The sequence below is a fragment of the Perca flavescens genome, chromosome 9 (assembly GCF_004354835.1).
Source record: "Perca flavescens isolate YP-PL-M2 chromosome 9, PFLA_1.0, whole genome shotgun sequence".
In the NCBI taxonomy this organism is placed as follows: Eukaryota; Metazoa; Chordata; class Actinopteri; order Perciformes; family Percidae; genus Perca; species Perca flavescens.
In genome coordinates this window covers 2673455-2694766 of record NC_041339.1, presented here as the reverse complement: position 1 = coordinate 2694766, position 21312 = coordinate 2673455, and the positions used below count along the sequence as shown (strand labels likewise).

General features: G+C 40.3%; 1 protein-coding gene across 13 annotated transcripts in view; it reads left to right on the top strand.

Moving 5' to 3' along the window:
- The window catches only part of fryl (furry homolog, like), a 75670-nt gene that overhangs the window by 29166 nt on the left and 25192 nt on the right, over window positions 1–21312 (top strand). For 9 of the 13 annotated variants that reach the window (XM_028588539.1, XM_028588537.1, XM_028588538.1 and 6 more), the window contains 33 exons: window positions 2873–3012; window positions 3147–3243; window positions 5684–5763; window positions 6080–6160; window positions 6299–6467; window positions 7194–7286; window positions 7385–7483; window positions 8008–8109; window positions 10568–10612; window positions 12804–12907; window positions 13097–13205; window positions 13317–13403; window positions 13500–13671; window positions 13774–13906; window positions 13994–14101; window positions 14211–14448; window positions 14606–14782; window positions 14912–14998; window positions 15083–15351; window positions 15693–15900; window positions 16366–16490; window positions 16585–16642; window positions 16752–16843; window positions 16956–17128; window positions 17257–17417; window positions 17519–17629; window positions 18961–19115; window positions 19227–19326; window positions 19444–19612; window positions 20257–20525; window positions 20635–20775; window positions 20884–21052; window positions 21159–21243. In XM_028588539.1, the coding sequence (XP_028444340.1) occupies window positions 2873–3012; window positions 3147–3243; window positions 5684–5763; window positions 6080–6160; window positions 6299–6467; window positions 7194–7286; window positions 7385–7483; window positions 8008–8109; window positions 10568–10612; window positions 12804–12907; window positions 13097–13205; window positions 13317–13403; window positions 13500–13671; window positions 13774–13906; window positions 13994–14101; window positions 14211–14448; window positions 14606–14782; window positions 14912–14998; window positions 15083–15351; window positions 15693–15900; window positions 16366–16490; window positions 16585–16642; window positions 16752–16843; window positions 16956–17128; window positions 17257–17417; window positions 17519–17629; window positions 18961–19115; window positions 19227–19326; window positions 19444–19612; window positions 20257–20525; window positions 20635–20775; window positions 20884–21052; window positions 21159–21243 (4406 nt within the window). The remainder of the gene's footprint in view (window positions 1–2872; window positions 3013–3146; window positions 3244–5683; window positions 5764–6079; window positions 6161–6298; window positions 6468–7193; window positions 7287–7384; window positions 7484–8007; window positions 8110–10567; window positions 10613–12803; window positions 12908–13096; window positions 13206–13316; window positions 13404–13499; window positions 13672–13773; window positions 13907–13993; window positions 14102–14210; window positions 14449–14605; window positions 14783–14911; window positions 14999–15082; window positions 15352–15692; window positions 15901–16365; window positions 16491–16584; window positions 16643–16751; window positions 16844–16955; window positions 17129–17256; window positions 17418–17518; window positions 17630–18960; window positions 19116–19226; window positions 19327–19443; window positions 19613–20256; window positions 20526–20634; window positions 20776–20883; window positions 21053–21158; window positions 21244–21312) is intronic. The other 4 variants (XM_028588541.1, XM_028588533.1, XM_028588540.1 and 1 more) reach the window with 1 other exon arrangement.

The window sequence follows — 21312 nt, the reverse complement described above, 5'->3', positions numbered from 1 at the left end:
AGAAGAGAGCAGGCAAGTGTTATTTACATAAACTTCTGGTGTACTTACAAACTTTCCAATCCATCGTTTTATGAGTGCATAACCTATATATACTAGTCTAGACCTTTGGTATCATTTCGGGCATTATTAGTGGGGTCATTTAAGAGATACAAACGTCGGTCCATTAGCCCCTGCGCTAAGCTATTCAGCGGCTAAAGCTACTCTACGCTAATTCGCCCAATGTTAGACCCAGGTGAAAAAAGCTTCTGGGGGGGGGTATTTGGCTCGAGCTCATGGTGCAAAGGATGCTAGGGTAAATTACTCCGAACCATCACTTTAAGTACACACACACATACACTAACGTCTCATGTTTTATTTATTGTCTGAACTATTCACTGTAATCTGAATTTTGGAAGGGTGAGGCTATTTGCATCCCTGGTACAATTAGCAGTGTATGCTATTTGCACCCCTGGTACAATTTAGCAGTGTATGCTATTTGCACCCCTGGTACAATTAGCAGTGTATGCTATTTGCACCCCTGGTGCAATTAGAAATGAATGCTATTAGTACCCCGCCGGTGCACAAGCAATGTGTTCTATTAATACCCAGTCTGGTACAAATATCAATGTATGCTATTTGCACCCATGTGCATTTACAGTACCTTGGCATATATTTACACACAGTTATCCATACTACTCATGTATTACACCTTTTTGGAATATTATCGCCCTGACATTCTTACCCTAACCATAACCAATCCCACTCCTCTTGCCTAAACCTAAAGCGAGCAACGTTTTTTTGTTGTTACGTCACAGGGTATAAATAGCTCAGCTGTGTGGCCGAGGCTATTTGTACCGGGGGTGCAAATAGACACTCCGATTTAGAAATTGAGTGTCTAAAGTGCTGTTTTTGTGTTTTCTGTATTTACTCATTAATAATAGGATTTATTGCTTTCTCACAAGAATACAGCTATTACTTTACAGCAACAAACGGATCATTATAGATAATCGCTAACATTGGATTTGTCAAGCCTGTAAATGCAGTGCTAGGTTTAAAAGGCACAATCTTACATACTTTGTCGATGCAATGTATTGTGGATCCCAACAGTTGAGCCTGTGTTAATTCACGCTTGCTTTATGTTGCACCCTATGCTGCAAAAACCAATTGCGCTTCGGGGCTAAATAAAGTTGAACATCACATAACAAATGGAATCAATAGCTACATACTGTTTGTACCCACTAGTTGAGAAAGCTACTGGTATATACTAACAGTGTTTCCTTTCCCCGCCGCCAAATGTTTTATGTATTAAACAGAACTGACATATTCACACATGAGGCATATTTTCATTTTGTTTTGATTGAACTGTATTTTTGAGGAACTGTAGGTCTACAAAATGAATTTTACAAGAAATTCTTCATAAGGAAACCAAAACCCAAAGTAGGCTATAGTATGAAACCATTCCTATTGAAACTAATTGCATATTTGCCTCAGTGACAAAGTTTGCAGCCTTGCTGTGTGCATTTGATTTTTCTTGTCTTTTGCAAAAATAACTCCAAGGCTTGGCTATAGGGGAATTCAGAAAGAGGTGTCCCATTAATGCTGAGTAGCATACATGCTGCTAGATGGTCCCCCTGTGGCCTGTTCTTTAACACTAGAATGGCCTAAATAAAAAAACTTTGCTAAATAAAAAAATACAATCCTGCTGGTACCTGACTTTTCCTAAAAGAGTCTGTATTTTTATTTAAAATAGTTTTTATTTAGCCTACATTACACAAAAGGCAAAGAAAATACAATCACTTTTACCTATTTTGGCCATTTTTTTGCGGTTTTCTTTTTAATCTTTTGCGTGGTTGAAGATGCATCTTAGTTACTTAGTAATAATCATAGTCTCTGTCAGAGAAACGTAACTCTCGAGTAACAAGTGTGGGCATCACCGATGGGCTGAAGGCAAAGCCAGAGTCGGTAACGTAGGCTACGGCGTGGATGGACTCTGTTCTGAATTAGAAGAAAAGCACCGCGCGCTCACTCTGTGAAAGGCGCGGTACACGTAGATGGCCGGTAGCTGTCTACGTGTTCATATAACTTTATACATGCTACAACTGGCTGGAATCATTGCACACATCCTCTCCAAGGAGTGCACCAGCTGTAAAATGTCCCGGAGGAAGTTCATGCAGCAACTGTCAAAGTAGCTGAGAGCGGAGTTTATGGAGGAAAAAAACGGGAAGCGGCGCACGGTCTGAACAGCGCTGCGCACCGCAGCAGACACCAAAACGGAGGCAGTGCCAGGTTAGGTTAGGTTGTAAATGTTCAAATAACATACTTTTAATTGTTATTTGGCTGTGAATTATGTTGAATGAATTTCCCCCAATATGTTTCGGGACATGAATGTATGAAATATTCACGGTTTAGCCTACTATGCCATGATATGATATCAAGGGCGTTGTATAGAATCAACAGCCACGTGCAATTTAGCAGGTGAAGGTGAAACTAAAAATGTGCAAGAACTATAGACTAATACAGGCTTAAATGAACTGACAACCACTCGCATTGTGAAGCGCGTGTCCACGCTATTCTTGGACGTGCTTTCTAACAATCACTGCTGACAGACAGCTTTTTGTACATTTCTGATGCCGTGGCGGGAGAAATCTAACCGTGGCGTACCGCCACTTGCCAATCAACATAGAGGAAACACTGATACTAGCCCTACTCGGTTATTGAATATCCACTTTTAACCATTGTGGGACAATTCTGCACGTGATTTAATCTTTTATTAGCATATTTAACAGGCATAAGTATTTTAATTTGCGCATTAAAAATGCCCAAAATGTAGTGGACACCAGGTATATTAGTAATATTGAGTCAAATCTAACATTTGTATGTTATTGTTTTCCAGTTAATAAGCTCTATGAGCTCAATAGCAGAACACTGTTTGCCCTCCCTACTGCGCACACTGTTTGACTGGTACCGGCGGCAGAGTGGCACTGAAGACGAGTCTTATGAGTACAGGCCTCGCTCTAGTACGAAGTCCAAAGGGTGAGCTGCTCATCTTCGTTTCCTGCGTACTTGCCTGTCTTCTTCTTCCTCAATTTATAAGTGATTGTCTCTCTTTTTTTGTGTCAGTTTTAAGATGTACTTTGCTCATAACCTCTTTGTGTCCTGCTTTTTAGAGATGAACAGCACCGGGATAAAGATTACCTTCTGGAACGGAGGGACTTAGCCATAGATTTCATTTTTTGTTTAGTTTCAGTGGAAGTTCTAAAACAGGTGAGCTACCTGACACTCCTGCTTTTGTATACTGATTTAAATTGCCTATAAAAAGTTATTGCCAGTTGGGTTGCTGTGGTCGGTTGACATACACAAGTTGAAATGCAGTCTGTTTGACTTAATATTGACATTATCTAATCAATAAAGTCATAACGAGTAGGCTACTCAGTCAAACAGCATTGGTACAGTTTACCTTCCTACTTGCTAAACAGGTGCATGGTTTTTCACTAAATTTGATTTATTCTTTTTTTGTGATTGACAGTTTAAAAAAAAAAAAAAAAATTCACATTCAAATCAGAATTGACGAATCTTTCTATTGTCGACTGATAGTCGAATCATGTGTGTGTGTGTGTGTGTGTGTGTGTGTGTGTGTGTGTGTGTGTGTGTGTGTGTGTGTGTGTGTGTGTGTGTGTGTGTGTGTGTGTGAATGGGTTGGGAGGGGCACGACACTAGCAGCGGGAGGGTAACATGTAAACCACAGGCGCGTATGGACGCGTATTTCGCATCCGCCGCATGCATAACCGTCTCTATTTTGGGAACCGTGTATCCTGGCTCAAGTGTGCGCATTAATTCTTTATAACCTTCACCGTCCACAACATTCACTGGCCTCATTGTGAAGCGAAATAAACTCTGCAATTTTGTCCGGGATTTCTCTTTTCCTTTTCTTGGGCAATGGCGGTCTCAAAGCTCCGGTACTACTACTACTACTACTACTACTACTACTACTACTACTACTAGATGAACTGCTGTCGTCAGTCTGATACTGTGGGTGGATCTAGAAAAAAGACTAACATATTTTAAGTCCCAACATATGATATTGCTATTCGTAAATTAAAAGCGCCATTATATATGAAAAAGTGAAACATCTTTATTGGTAATAAACTTACCCGTTTTAAGTGGAAAGCCATGTTTGTTGTTGACGAGTGGTAGGACATGAGCTGTTGGCACAACTTGCATTTAATTTTTTTGGATCTTTTACCATTTGAAAGTGCATCCACACTTTAGATTTTCTTTTTCCAGACATTGTTAAGTAACGTTAATCTCCTCGTCTGATGCTCCTCGTCTGTTGCGGATCAGGGAAAGTGAAACTTAAAACTTTCACAGGGGTGGTTGGATTTACACACAGACACGTAAAAAATATTTATTGAACTTTTCTTTCTTTCTTTTCACGTTTTTTTATTTACAGCATTATCATAATTAAAGGCTGTATATAACTTAATATAACCGTACAAAACCAGTAGTTCTGTGTGAAATTATTGAACAATGTACATGTTTTCAATAAGCCTTTTTATGTTATTTTTAAATTGTTTTACATGTACTGTAAATCAGTTTTTTGTTTGCTGTGTCTGTTTTTGTGATTCTGTGTAACTTGTGTACTGTTGCTCCAGGGCTCCCTTGTAAAAAGAGATTTGACTATCTCAATGGGACATCACCTGGTAAAATAAAGGATAAAAAAAAAACAGACATTGAGCACCCCCATATTGCCAAAATGGTATGATCCTCGTTTCATAATAACACCCGCGAAGATCCGACTGTGAGATTGGTGGTCGAATCAGGCTCCGCATATCAATGCATCGAATCTTCGACTATTCGGGGTCAATAAAATGTACATGCTTAACTATTTCAATTCAAAATAATAATTTAAAAAAAGAAAATCTAAACATGATATATAAACAACTCCAGTCCTAATAAAATGAATCTAAACATGATATAAAAACATGCATATCATATACAATTCTTACCTACTTACAATAATTAAAAATGAGTACAGTTTGGGTTTGTTTTTAACCAGTTTTTGAGCCTGAAAGTAAACACTTTAAAGTCAGTTACAGTCTTGATGTCAGATGGTAATGAGTGCCAAAGTTTAGAGCTCTTCACAGAGAAGGTCGTCTGACCAAAGCTGGTCCTGCAGTATCGTATTTTGCAGTCATGATTTGTGGAACTTCTAGTGACTAGTGAATAATATAGAATAGAATAGTTTATGCATTTGTTGAAATCTTTTTTTTCACCTTTTATTGCTACCAATCATTCAAATGTTTAGATATCCTTAACTTCCAGGGCAGCATTCACCACTGATAAGAGGGTTTTTAAATTGTCTTTCTTGCAAACTGCTGACTAATAAGTGTTTTATAGGATTGTGCTTTATTTACTTATTTTCCGTGGTACACAAATTAACTGCAGTGTTGTTAGTGAGGCCTTTCCAGCAGGGGAACACCGTAAATAATCACATGGCAACAGACCAACTCCCAACTGAGTGTGTTTCTAGAGTGGACTATCCAAGTCTCTGCAACATTCTGAACTAAAAGCCAATCCCTGGAGACCAGAGCTAAGTTGTCCTTGGCTTGGCTCCTGTAGAGAGGGTAATGAATGGTAGCAAAGAGAAAGAATGAACACTATCAATGCTTCTAATAAGACCAATGATTCAATGTTTACGTCACAGATTCCTCTTCATCCAGTGCCAGATGTTCTAGTACACGAAGTTCTAAACCTGGCATTCAAGCACTTTAAACACAAAGAGGGGTAAGTAAGCATCAGCACACAGATAAACCAGTGTTACAATATACACTCTACTGTGGTGCTCTCACTTGTGGGTTTGGCTTTGCAGTCATTTATTTCTTTGTCTCTTTGAGTAGACTGGCACTATGGTCATTGTGTCACTATAAACGATCATTAATGACACTTATGCATATTTGCTTGAGTCAGCCTTAAGTAATAACACTTATTCAGTTTTGTACATTGTTTTGTTGTGTGGTATGTGTCATATAGCACAATGTCTTCCGCATAAAAAAATATATGTATTTGTTTAAGACTTGATGAAATATACTTCAATCGACAGGTACTGTGGCCCCAACACTGGCAATGTACACATCATCGCAGACCTGTATGCTGAGGTCATTGGAGTCCTTACACAGTCAAAGTAAGCCAGCTTAATTCTGTCTGTTAGCTGAATACCGGCTGAATAGTCACATTCTCAGTCACCCCTAACCCCTCTCATTAGTTTAGGGAGTTTTTTTTGTAAGTGTAGATGTATATATGTTTTTGTGTGTGTGCTTAGGTTTCAGGCAGTGAGGAAGAAGTTCATCACAGAACTGAAGGAGCTCAGGCAAAAAGAGCAGAGTCCCTATGTAGTCCAGAGTGTCATCAGTCTCATCATGGGCATGAAGTTCTTCCGGGTGAAAATGTATCCTGTGGAGGATTTTGAGGCTTCTTTTCAGTTTATGCAGGTAAATTAAAAGTCATTTATTCATGCATATTTGCTAGAGAGTTACTACTGTAAGTGGGGCTGATGCGTGTTTGCTAAATGGCACCAGACATTTTTTTCCCCACTGCTGCTCCTTTGTTCAAACTCAGCAGCTGTCTGTAGCAAAGGCTCATAAAGTTAGATGAGTAACGATCAAAGGTGAGGTTTGCCAAGAAGCAAGTCTCGCTGCTCTCTTAACACAATTGTGATTTCCTATTGTGTTAATGGAACATACTCTAGTTTATGTCCACCACTTCATTTCAGTACTTATAATGGTTGCAACCCATATGATGATCTTTTATAGCCTGACCAATATAGGACATTTACATTTTGTACTGATATTTAAGAAACAAAATTCATTACGATAAAGTTTGCCTTCTATTAAAGTCAATAATACGATAAAAACAAGATTTCCTCCCCTTAGTGACTCAGCCTACAAAGGAAAAATGACAATAACAGGATGCCGTATGGTTCTTTTCTTGTCATGTGAGCTGCATTCTTTGGTTCTGCATCAGTTAGTTTTATAACTCTTTCCATCACAGATAAGTCAATATTCATTATGTGCATTTAATTTGGAGTTATGTGAAGGCACAGTTTCCTTTTCTGGATTATTGTCTTAATACTGTGTTTATGTCAAACTGGCAGTTTGTCTTTGTGTATGTATCATGTGTATTCTTCATACGTGTGTGCCTTTGGTGCCCCTTTTTAGGAGTGTGCCCAGTATTTCCTGGAAGTCAAGGATAAGGACATAAAGCATGCTCTAGCTGGCCTTTTTGTTGAGATCCTCATCCCTGTCGCAGCTGTGAGTAACCTTTCAAACTATTTCCACTGTTTTACACAAGTCTCTTTATTTATTTATTTTCACTTAAAAGTCGATGGTAATGACTCGTTTATCCTCAGGCGGTGAAAAATGAAGTCAATGTGCCATGCCTGAAGAACTTTGTGGAGATGCTGTACCAGACAACATTTGACCTTAGTTCCAGAAAGAAGCACTCTTTGGTAATAATTAGAGCATCCTATTTTTTTTTGTCTTCCTCCCCACCCCATCTCCATGTTCTACTTCCTTCTCATGTGTTTCACTCTTCCTGTATTTTGCCAACGTTTCCATTGACCCCAGCACAGCCAGTCCGTCATCCTCATCCAAAAATAAATACAACCTCATTGTTATTCTATTAAATTTACTGACCAACTCCAAAATTCTCCCCAGAACAGTTTTTTTTTTCTTTTATTTTTAAAAAACAAATCTGTAATTTAATATAGTGAGTGTTTTAATGAATGCTTCCAGACTTTTTAGTAATATATCTGTGATCCTGGTGTCATAAAAGACATCTCCAGTCTCAGCTTGTGTTGTTGCTGTTGGCCTGTACTGCCATGTAGCCATGATCTGTAGTGTGCAATGATTTTGTGCTTAGCTTTTCTTTTTTTCAGATGCTAAATTTAATTTTAAAGTGTGCGTACAAAACATTCAGACAAAACTACTTATCCCTTAGCTTTTTTGATGCTGACACTGTTTATCTCCCCAGGCTCTGTATCCCCTGGTGACATGCTTGCTGTGTGTTAGTCAGAAGCAGTTCTTCCTCAACAACTGGCACATCTTCCTCCAGAACTGCCTCTCGCACCTAAAGGTACTGCCGGCCTGAGCCTTTACACACAATCCTTTTTCACAGGGTGTACTTTTGTGCTCTGAAGAGTAGCACAATGACTGTATTCTTCAGAATAAAGTATTTTTAGGACACTCCTAATTTTAGCGTAAAGCTCAGAGATCTTATGACTTGTGTTATCAAATCTAAAATGGAAGTTGTTGATTACAATGTGAAAGCATCAACATTTACTAATGTTAAAAGGAAATTAATTCTTGGTATTATGAAATTCTATTGTTAGTACATGCTGTAATACCACTGATCGAAGAAGTTGTCTTGGTTGTGAAGGGTGTGCTCTGTGGTTCTGTCTAAAGATCATAATGTACCTTCCCCTCCATCATCAACAATTGATCTGGACAGGAATAGCACTTGATTTGATAATGTAATAGTAGAGTCTTTGTTAAGAAAATAAATAAATAAAAGCTGTCAAAGTGGACAGAATACATGCATGAAATAAAAGATTATTAGGTATCACTAATAATCCCCAGTGTGACCACAACTTATTTCACAGAGAATAAAATACACCTATGTGTATCTTTAAACTCAACCTGCAAAATATCCCACATCTTAGCTGATGCATATTATATGTTATCTCAAGTGCTGTTTTAACTCAGGTCTGTTAATGACTCCTTGTAAACCAATTACGAACCGATCAAACCTACTTTCCTCCTGTCCCCGACTTTCATGGAGCCAATTCAACCCAGAAGCTCATTGACCAAATTAGTGGCTCACTGACTGACTCAACGACTGCCTTTTTCCATTCTACATTGATTGCCCTTTGTGGAGATGTATGATCTTGTGGTGGATAGATTTCTGTATTGCTTCCTTTTATGATGACGATTACCAATGGTTTGAAATGGCCGTCTGTCTTCTCAGTGATCTCATTCTAGCATTTTCTTTCACTATTGTAATTGTTTTAGCTTTCCTTAATTTGAAAATCATAATCAGTCAGTCTTCTGTGGTGATGCTGATTCTTTGATTGAGATCATCTTTACGGGTTTGTTTGATGGTTCGAGTGTAGTGATGATTTTAGTGATTTAGGGCTTCTTGTCCAATCAGTGATTTTAACCCTGTGGCTGCTCATATCAGTTAATAAATGTGTCATTCAAGTGTTAGGTTTTCTATTTCCCAGATGGCATTGCTGTGATATATCATCGCCCCTACACTATATGAATACATAATACTATAAACAACTTTAAAATACCCAGTGTGTACACATGTAAAACAAATTAGTAAGGATAGAGAGGTAGTGGGGCGGCCTCTAGCTCACCCAGTAAGAGCGTTTGCCCCATGTTGGCTGAGTCCTGCAGCGGCGCAGGGTTCAAACTTGACCTGCTGCCCTTTGCTGCCTGTTGTCCCCCATCTCTCTCCCCCTTTCCTGTCTATCCACTTTCAAATAAAGGGAAAAGCCCCAAAAAATAATCTTTAAAAAAAAAAAAAAAAAAATGGAGAGGTAGTTATCCTCCTGGGAGACAACGGTATATAGACCCTTAGAAGGCATATAGACCCTCAGAAGGGGAATGCAAAAAAACATAGTCAATAACTCATGTTGATCAAAGGCATGATTTGTCATGTCATTATAATGTGATTTAAACCAAATTACAACAGAAACATTGAGATAGTACAGTTCACTTTTCTTAATGCATTTGCATGCAATATGTTGTTCATGTATGTTCTCAGATCCATTATTTAGGGATTTATTTGACATGAACATAAACTGCATTAAGAATAGGGACAAATATCCAGTTATCACGACTTTTAGAAATACTGTACCGACAAGAGTGAAAAATATGTTATTGTGTTTTCTCAAACCTAATCAATATATATAATGTAGATTATAATGTATGCCATATTTTGGCATTACTTTGAAGTATGATCCCCACAGGGTTAAAATACAGCAGTTAGTATTTTGAGTGTGCTTGACATGGATTTGAATGGACTGCTGATTTGGGTGTCGCAGCTTGTTGGCTTTGTAGGTGAAATGAGCAATTTTGTTTTTTATACTCCATTTCCCATTCACATCTTTAAATGTCCTTTTCCTCATCCTTCTGTGTTCCCTTTATATCCACTCGTCTATTTCTGTGTTTTTCTCTGTCCCACTGTGTGATTTCCAGACCACAGCACACCTTACTTTGCTTGCTTTTTCACTTTTAAATTCTGATTTGGCTCACTCTTTGTTGAAATATGTTTTACCATATCAAATACAAATGAACTGTTTTTTATTACCAGCATGCCACTAATAAATCCACAAGTGGTATGTTAAACAGTTCATTGTGTCTCATTTTAGCCACACTGACAAGAACAAAGATACTTTGGACTGCTCTTGTCATATTTGTTTAGGTTATGTCTTTGTTTTTGCCTATAACTTGCATGTGTCCCTCCCCAAACCCTACGTTCTTTGTCTCCTGTCATTTGATCTTTTTCTCACGTTGACTCGCTCCAGATGCCGTCTAACAACAGCATCCGAAAGCAGATTGAGACGCTGCAGGTGAGTTATCTGGCGTCAGTGACCTGCCTGGTGCCCCCATTCCTTTTAATGGTCCAGGTCCTGACCAGGACGTACTGTGGGGTGGTACAGTTCTGCCTGCTTGGCTAATTGGGTAGTTAGTCATTCTCTGCAGTGCAGTGTGAAGAGGATTACTTGTAACTTGTGATGTTGCCTTAGGCTTTGTTGTTGAGCTGGTTTGTGGTTTTGGGCAGTGGTGTTGACTTTTGTCTATCTAGTCACATATTTAGATTTTTACTGTAGATGCGTGTTTTAGTTCAGTAGGGATGCAGAACATATAAGTCCACTTGCTGGTATTGGTCAATAATTGCTTTCAAATATGAAGACTATTATTGATTACTAATATTGATATTTAAATGAGTCCCCTAACAGTTAGCTAGGAAATCTGCTCGTGCTGGTTCTATTGTAATGACATGCAAATCACGGATGGAAAATGGATTTCAATAAAAAATAGTAACTATCAATTAATTATTGATAACAAATTTAAATATTTATTACCAGAGGGTCAGAGAACATCTTTAAAGCATGACGAAATAAATACATTTTGACTTTTGTGGAATTTGGTGTGCTGGCAGTGCTCCATTCAGTTTTTCTGTTGGAGTTGTTAAAAGGCTGGCTGGCAGCAGCCCCACTGTGCTTTGCACTTTGGCTGTTGACATTAGGGCTGAGGATTGTTTTTATTAAATCGTTAATCGCCCTCCTTAATGTGCACAGCACTGTTTTTTTTGTTTTTTTTTCAGGATTTCCAACATAAATCAAGCTCTGTTATGCAGTGGATTCTCTCAATCCCCTACTACGATTAACAATCTTTAACATGACGTTAAAGATGTTAAATTACCGCAGACCAAACTAACAAGGTTAAATAAATGCATGAGTCATCATGTGTTGTCATGGTTCAGTGTACAATACCGGATGTAAAAAAAGAAAAAAACATGCCTATAATTTTATTAATTGTCAAGTCAAATAAGTGAACCTACAAGTACATTTACATCCTATTTGAATAGGAACTCAATTATTCCATTGTGGGAAAAAAAAAAAGATGATGTAAAAGTGCTGGCCTCGGGCGGAAGCCCTGGTTGACATTGGAGAGCACATTTGTTTGTGCTCAGTGATCTACTGTTCTGTCTGACTGTGATTTGTTGAGTTGCAGCCGGAAAGATTAGATGAATTGTTGCAGTACAAAAAGGGACTGCTGGACTGTGGTTTGTAATCCAGCATGGCACTTGATCTTAAAATGTCAATTCACCCAAATCACAAAAGACATATTTTCTCACTTACTGTAACCCCTTAGTTTTGAGACATCTGCCTTTGACATGGCTGTTTTTTTATGGTTTAAAGTGATTAAGTCAAGCCATGGCATGCCATACTCTCATGTGCACAAAGATAACTGTGCTAATCTGGGGACAGGACCAGGCTGTGATGGTGTCTGTCCTTAAACTGTCTTCACTGTGAATACCAGATTGACAATTTTTAAAAGGCCTTGTTGATTTTTAAGTTTCCCAATAATCAATCGGGTTTTGTTGGTTAGTCTATGTTAAATATTAAGATAAAGGAAAAGGAGAGGCAGTGACAGTGACGTGGTTGGATCAAAAGGCGGAGGTTTAGGGTATAGGTGCCTAATGTCATTTGGGAAAACGGCAAACCTCCATCAAGCCAATAAGGTAAAGTTGTCATAAAGTAGTGAAGTCCTTGCACCATGTCCACATTACACGCTCACAGAATGGGCCTGTGCACGTATCTCATCAATATGGATATTAACATAGGTGGAAACTTGGTTGGTTAGTCCAAAAACAAAATCCGGAAATATCAACTGTTCTTTTTTCAGGACACAGTTTTGGATTATTAATTAAATTGGTTGCAAGGACTTGGTTATTTTCTTAAGATGTTTTCTTCGGGTTGAGAATGCATTTTACTGATGCCTACATCTTTAAAAATGCTCTAAGACTAAAGCTTAGCGATCATCAAAGCATGTGGACTTTAGCTTTGATTGATCACTCATTGGTCACTCGTTAGAAGTTATGCACAGAGACTAAAAAATGATCATACAGTTTCCCAGTTTTGTCAAGTTTCTTAAGAAAAAAACAACCTGATCTCACAAGTCTCACAGGTGGGTAGTTAAATTGCCCTAATTAAATTGAGTTGCTTACATTTTTCTTTTTCTTTACATCCACAGAACAAAGACCCCAAAATGTCCCGTGTAGCGCTAGAGTCGCTCTACAGATTGCTATGGGTCTACATCATCAGGATCAAGTGTGAGAGTAATACCGTCACACAGAGGTCAGTTTTCAAGACCACACGCCAGTTGAGACACACACACACACACACACACACACACACACACACACACACACACACACACACACACACCCCTTTGCAATTGATTGCTATCAAGTAGAAGTCTTTTAAATATTGGGCTTTGTTGTTCAGCACTAAATGAGCTTATAATATCCCCTCTTTTCCCACTAGTCGACTACTCAGCATCGTTTCAGCACTTTTCCCCAAAGGCTCCCGGAGTGTGGTGCCCAGGGACACGCCCCTCAACATCTTTGTCAAGATTATCCAGTTCATAGCTCAGGTAAGCTTGGAACATGAAGTGACATACCTGGATCTCACAGCTGAGCTAAACCTAAGGATAAGCCGTGTAGTAGCTGTGTGTAAGTGATTGCTGGTCTGTTGGTTGTTACAGGAAAGACTGGACTTTGCTATGAAGGAGATAATCTATGACCTCCTTTGTGTGGGCAAGTCTCACAAAACCTTTGCCATCAATCCAGAGGTAAATTAGAGACGAGACTTCAAGTTGTGATGTCGTTGGAGTGTGGATTCTCTCTCTGTCATACCTTTCATCCTCTCCCTCTATCCGCTCTAACAGAGGATGAATATCGGTTTGCGAGCCTTCTTGGTGATTGCCGACAGCCTACAGCAGAAAGATGGGGAGCCTCCTATGCCTACGACTGGGATCATCATGCCCTCTGGCAACACACTGCGTGTCAAAAAGATCTTCCTCAACACCACTCTCACGGATGAAGAAGCCAAGGTCATAGGTGGGTTGGATTTTTGAAACTTGAATTTTCTTTTTTTTAATATATATATCTGTGTTGTTGATTTTTTTCCTTGAGTAAAATGACTCTGCTGGGTATTTCCAGGCATGTCACTGTACTACCCACAAGTAAGAAAGGCCTTAGACAACATCCTGCGACACCTGGACAAGGAAGTGGGACGCTCCATGAGCATGACCAATGTACAGATGTCCAACAAGGAGCCTGAGGACATGATTACGTATGTAACCACAACCTGGATTCATACAAGTACTGTTTGTGTTACTTCTGAACTGTAGCAGGTTCTCATGAGCTGTTTGTACCACAGGGGAGAGAGGAAGCCGAAGATCGATCTTTTCCGAACGTGTGTGGCCGCCATCCCAAGACTGATACCAGATGGCATGAGCAGACAAGACCTAATAGAGCTTCTAGCCAAGTAATTCACCTTCCTCTAACCTTACTGCAGACACATCAGTACACAATTTACTGTAGCTTAGGTGGCCTTCCACACGTCTTCCAATGTCTCGCTCCCTCTCCTTCTCTAGATTGACCATCCACATGGATGAGGAGCTACGGGGCCTTGCCTTTACTACTCTCCAGGCCCTGATGGTGGATTTCCCAGAGTGGCGTGAGGATGTTCTCTCAGGATTTGCCTACTTCATTGTCCGAGAGGTGACTGATGTCCATCCCACTTTGTTGGACAACGCTGTCAAGATGCTACTGCAGCTCATCAGCCAATGGAGGCAGGCAGTGCAGAGTAGCAATAAGAGCCACGATGCACAGGTTGGTCTGGAAGACCCAGCTGTATTAACTTCATTATGAGTGATTTTTGTGTCTTTATATGCATTAATGTACTTTGTGTTCATGTTTTTTTTTATGTGTTTAGTGACTTAAATGTCCTAACGTTTAGAGAGGTTTTAATTATAATTCTCTTTTACAGGGCTCAAGCAGCGGTCGTTCTCTGTCCCTGGAACGTACTCCCCTGTTAGGGGTGCTGCATGTGGTGGAGGGTTTAGCACTGGTTGTGCTTTGTAGCTGCCGCCCTGCCACACGCAGGCTGGCTGTTAACGTCCTCAAGGAGGTCCGGGCGCTGCACACTGCACTGGGCATCGGCAAGGTAATAACTCAAAACTCAAACCACAGTGCATTTTATTGCAATTGACAAATAGAGGTCACATGTGTATAAGGTTTTTTTTTTGTTACATTTACTCTGTTTTCTTTACTTCTGTCTATCTCAATCTTTCAGGGCGATGAGGAATTGGCCATTGATGTAATGGACAGATTAAGTGCATCCGTGTTGGAGAGCTTCATTCATCTCACAGGAGCTGACCAGGTACAAAGGCCTTTTCTTATTTACAGAATCAGAAAGCTTGTACAAATACTCCGAGACTCAATTTGTCTGTGTTTTTCTCTGTAGAGCAACCTGCTGTACTGTCCCAGTGGGATTGATCTTCAGACGCTAGCAGAGTGGAGCTCATCTCCCATCAGCCACCAGTTTGATGTGGTGAGCCCCTCGCACATCTGGGTGTTTGCCCATGTTACTCAGGGCCAGGACCCCTGGGTCATCAGCTTCTCCAGCTACCTGCGGCAGGAGCACCTGCCCAAACATTGCCCCACTGCCCTCAACTATGCCTGGATGTTTGCCTATACCCGCTTGCAACTACTGTCTCCACAAGTTGACATCAAGTATGTTGTTTCAGTCAAGCCTCTTTGTTTTCTGTTTGTTTGTGCATCATCGTAATTGAGTATGTTTTTGTCACTGTGGGTGTTTTTATTATAGACCAGCTTTAAAATGGCCAGGTGATGATGTCTTTGTGATGACATAATGTGTTAGGATTGGGAACTGAAGACCAAATAATACTTCAATCTTAATGGGCTTGACACAAGATAAAAACTGTAAATGGCAAAGCTTGATGTAGCATGCCGCCTCTGTGTGAGGGCCCCAACGTAGACCGGCAAAAGGTCTCCATTCTCTGGGTTTAGTGTTATAATCTCTGACATCTCCTGTTACGTATGTCCACGTTCAGCAGCCCCATCAATGCCAAGAAATTGAACAGTCTAAACAGCAGTGACTCCTACATCGGCCTTTGGAGGAACTACCTGATTCTGTGCTGCAGCTCGGCCTCCTCCTCCACCTCCATGTGTTCCTCATCCTCCACCTCTGGCTCCGTCCGCTGCTCCCCGCCTGAGACGCTGGCGTCCACGCCGGACAGCGGCTACAGTTACGATTCAAAGGTCAGGAACACCTCTGCAGAAAAAGTCCATTAACACACATTTAAAAAGTCTTGAATATACAAAAATGTCTTGCTAATTTTCAAGTCTTAAAAGTGTGGAAAAATGCAATCCACTGTCAATACAAGTATGACTTTATACTATGTAAATGTAAATGGACTCTTCTTCTATAGCACTTTTCTAGTCTCAACGACTACTCAAAGCGCTTTTAACATTGTACAGGAACCATTCACCATTCACACACATTCATACACTGTGGCCGAGGCTGCTGTACAAGGTGCCACCTGCTCATCAGATAATCAGTCACACACATTTACACTCCGATGCGCAGCTATGTGTAACTCTGAATTTCAAAATCCTAAAAACATAGGACCCATGTAACATAACAGCAATTAACAGTGAACAGATACTAACTTATTCCTATTTTTGCATTTCAGCCATGACATTGCTCTTTCTGTGTGTTAATAGATTGTTGGTACTCCGTCCCCCTCCTCTCTGTTCAAACACATTGTTCCAATGATGCGCTCTGAGAGCATGGACATCACAGAGTCTCTTGTGTTGGGGCTTGGCAGGACCAACCCTGTGGCCTTCAGGTAAACAACACTTGACATGATTTGTGGTACACTTTGATATACTTTCAAAATATTTTACTTATTTATTTACATCTAACTTTCCTCTCCTTTTTAGAGAGTTGATAGAGGAGCTAAATCCCATCATAAAAGAAGCTCTAGAAAGAAGACCTGAAGTAAGTGCAGTTAATTGATACTAGGAATTTTTTCTGCCACATTTCTTTCTTTCTCTCTTTTTTTAAGACAATTTTACTAAGTTACAATGCTACTCTCTTTACTCTGCAGAACATGAAGCGGCGCAGGCGTCGTGACATCCTCAGGGTCCAGCTGGTCCGGATATTTGAGCTGCTGGCTGATGCTGGTGTCATTAGTCAGATGTATGTAATCCACAATGATCTTGTGACAATGTGATTAGGAATAAATTTGCACTTTAATAGAACTGTTTTATAAACATAATAAATGTTTTCTTTGTTACTTGACTTTTTACAGCGCGAGTGGAGGGTTAGATGGAGAGAGCCACTCTCTGAACAGTACGCTGCTGGAGTATGTTGATCTGACCAGGCAGTTGCTTGAGGCTGAAAATGACAAGGACTCTGACACACTGAAGGACATTCGCTGTCACTTTAGTGCACTTGTGGCCAATATCATTCAGAATGTCCCAGGTATGCCTTTTAACTCACTTGCTCGCTTATATCAGTCAGTCAAAAACTAATTTGCACGGAGTGTCTGTTTAAAGAGTAATACAAATTCAAGTGTCTTGTATATTAATTTTGTTACTTGTTGTGTTCAGTACACCAGAGGAGGACAATCTTCCCCCAGCAGTCGCTGAGACACAGTCTGTTCATGCTGTTCAGTCACTGGGCTGGGCCGTTCAGCATAATGTTCACTCCCCTGGACCGCTACAGTGACAGAAATATGCAGATCAACCGGCATCAGTACTGTGCGCTAAAGGTACACACAAACGTAAATAAAGATATAAATGTTAAAATTTGTTTTGTGGATACAATACAATCCATACTTACTGATTACTAACCGCTTCTTTAATGTTCCAGGCCATGTCTGCAGTGTTGTGTTGTGGACCTGTAGCTGACAATGTAGGCCTCTCCTCTGATGGCTACCTCTACAAGTGGCTGGACAACATCCTGGATTCTCAGGACAAGAAGGTTAGATAAATGTTACAATTTTAGTGTGCTTGATTATCACTAAAATTGTCTTTGATAGTTTGGCCGAAGCACGTGGATGAGTACGGAAAATTAGGTTGAGGTAGTCAAGTCAAGTTAATTTATATAGCATGTTTAAAACAACCAGAGTTGACCAAAGTACTGTACAAATTGAAGTGCACAGCACTACAATTAAAATCAAAGCAAAAGGAGTCCTAAAATAAGCAAAAAAAGCAAGAAATACAGTACAATATGTTGTTAAAATGCAAAAACCTCTAAGAGCCACCGAAGGCCATTGAGATCAAATATGTCTTGAGATGTGTTTTAAAACTATCAATGGAGGGGGAACATCTGAGACAAAGTGGGAGATTATTCCAAAGCTTTGGAGCTGCCACAGAAAAGGCACAATCTCCCTTACTCAATAATCTTGATCGAGGAACGGTTAAGAACAATTGATTCGAGGATCTAAGAGGCCTGGAATTGAAGTAGGGGCTGAGGAGTTCTGAAATATACTGGGGAGCTTGACCATGAATGGCTTTAAAAACAAATGAAAGAATCTTAAAATCAATCCTGTATTGAATAGGTAGTCAATGCAGGGATGCTAGAATCGGTGTGATGCTTTCTCTTTAGGTACTGAGGTAGGAGTGTGCATCACCAAAGAAATATCATAAACGCTCAACCACGTATTCAGCGTAGAACAGGAAGGTAGCATGTCCAAAGTTAAAACAGAAATGGCAAAGTACTCACCTTTCACTGGGATGTATTGGCTTGCACACAATGGCAACTCTTCCCTGTTTCGACCTACCAGCCCTCATTAAAAGCAAAAAAATTATGAGGAGCAATTGGTTCTGGCTGTACTGTAAGACATTCTGAGGTTATGCAGCACAAGTTCACCTGCCATGACACTAGCACCACACAGTGGTTTTCAGAAGTACTGCAAGATGTCAGCATGTTTAATCAAGCGTTTCATTCAGATACACCATAAAATTGATTATTTACAGAAAGCACTAAGGATTTAAATCACCTTTTAATCCAGTTAAAGACATACTATTTAGAGTCAAAAATACAAATGTTTCCCTTTTGTATCCCTTTTTTTCAAGAGATTACTTTTGTTGTTGTGTTGATCTATATTTAGCGCCTGCAAAATGCTTTTGTCAGTGCATAGTTCATATTAGTAGTCCTTCACAGCATATTTTTGTGTCTATGCTAATGTTAACACTAAATATTAATATTAGCTACTGAGAAATTCATGGGTTAAAATTAGCAGGATTTTGTAGTGACTGTTGGAAGAAGTGAACTCACAGTTCTAACCGTTGCTGTGTGGTCGGCCCTAGGTTCACCAGCTGGGTTGTGAGGCCGTGATGCTGCTCCTGGAGCTGAATCCAGACCAGAGCAACCTCATGTTTTGGGCTGTGGACCGCTGCTACACCGGCTCTCGTCGCGTGGCTGCCGGTTGCTTCAGGGCCATTGCCAATGTCTTTCACAACAGGTACTACACATTCCCAGCTTCAACTTGAACTCATTTTTGTGGGCTTGTTTGTCTCTTTGGAGCCAGCAAATTGCAACTCAAATACAGCTTGTGTTTTACATTTTCTCTTAGGGATTACCAATTTGACACTGTGGTGCTGCTGAACCTGATTCTGTTCAAGGCAGCTGATTCTTCCAGGGACATATATGAGGTGGCCATGCAGCTCTTACAGGTAGGAATTTCTGTTTTCTATTGTTCAAATATTACACATATACACATAACACTGCTATTTCGACTTATCTTTAATTAAATACACTATGTTGTGATTGTGTCTTTGTGAAACTAATAGATCCTGGAACCCAAGCTCTTCCGTTACGCCCACAAATTGGAGATCCAGCGAACGGATGGTATCTTGACCCCTCCCTCACCGCTGCCACACCTCTACTCTGTGTCTTACTACCAGCTGTCTGAGGAGCTTGCAAGGACTTACCCAGAGCTCACTCTGCCCATCTTCTCAGGTTTGCTACATTACAATTTGGTACGGCTGCTGCTGGGATGGCAGGGTGCTGTTTTTTATTTCCCTGTGACAGCAGGGATCTGCCCTTTGTCTGTGTGTGCCATGATGACATGCATTTCCTAAGCCTCACAGCAGCCTTTTTCTACATACTATATACTTGCCTAATATTGCAGATGCTAGGTGTAGGAATTAAATTATTCTTTCTTTTTTTTTAGGTGAATAGCAGTCTCCAGTATAAATAATTTATATCTGTGCACTTTTCAAAAACTGCTTCACTTTATTTTGTGGATGTTCGAACTGTGCTGGTGGTCCATGAAATCATCACTTTCATAAACATTATACACATTACCTTATGTGTTGCGTCCTTTCCAAACTTGTACCTTTCCGCTCTGATATACTGACATGTCAAGGCTAAGAGAAGAACATACACCTTAACTCTTCAACCATCCGTTGATGTTTGAATTAATCAGCGTTTACCTAACTAAACAATACAAAGAACATGGCAATTTGTGGATGTTATGGTGCTGTTTTGACTAAAGGATGGATATAAGGTTAAAGAGAAATCAGCACAGCATTCCTTCATTGTGTAAATTATTGACAGTCTGCTTGAACTAACAACCAACCCTGTTTCTGCCCCCACTCCAGAGGTGAGCCAGCGTATCCAGACAGCGCATCCCGGTGGTCGTCAGGTCATGTTGCACTACCTCCTGCCTTGGATGAACAATGTGGAGCTGGTTGATTTCAAACCAACTGTACGGCGCCCCGAAGATTGCGGCAGTGGTGAGGATGACGAGGATGTACACGAAAGGGAGGTCATGATGGTTAACAGCCGCCGCTGGCTCCGTGGAGAGGGCTGGGGCTCCCCTCGTGCAACAACCATGGTGCTCAACAATCTCATGTTCATGACTGCTAAGGTGAGACAGCTAATAGACCAACTGCATATTCAGATTGATGGGAACAGGATGGGTTCAAAATGTTCTTTGAGATAATGCGTTGATCATGAAATTATTTAATTTTTTACAGTATGGGGATGAGTTTGCTTGGTCCGAGATAGAGAATGTATGGACCACATTAGCAGACAGCTGGCCAAAGAACCTCAAAATCATTCTGCACTTCCTCATCAGTATGTCAGGAGTCAACAGTGACCCCAGCCTTTTGCCCTATGTAAGTCACAGAATATTTCCATCATGCACCGTGTCTGTCCTATCCCCAAGTGCTGTGTCCTCTACTTACTCCTCATGTTTCTGACTGTATCTACATGTGTGTCCTCAGGTGAAACGGGTCGTGGTTTACTTGGGCAGAGATAAGACTATGCAGTTGCTGGAGGAGTTGATGTGTGAACTTGAGTTGACTGATCCGGTTAGCTCAGCTGTCACTCACATGGACAACCCCCCCTATTACCGCATCACCTCAAGTTTCAAGATCCCCTCAGTCACCTCAGGTTAACGAGCAGTCCGCATGCACTAGTTCACAGCTTAGGCCATGTCTTCAATACTAAATCACCCGTTCAGTGCCTGATGGTCAATGTTTTGTGTCTGCTCTCTCAGGAACAACTTCCAGCAGCAATACCATGGTGCCAGGAAACGATGGTCATCATGACAGCAAGATCAAAGACTCTAACATGGAGGACAGGTACAAGCTGAAATACAGCACTATTCTATTTGTGTCAAAAAGAACATGTAATGGGAGGAGTAATACTTT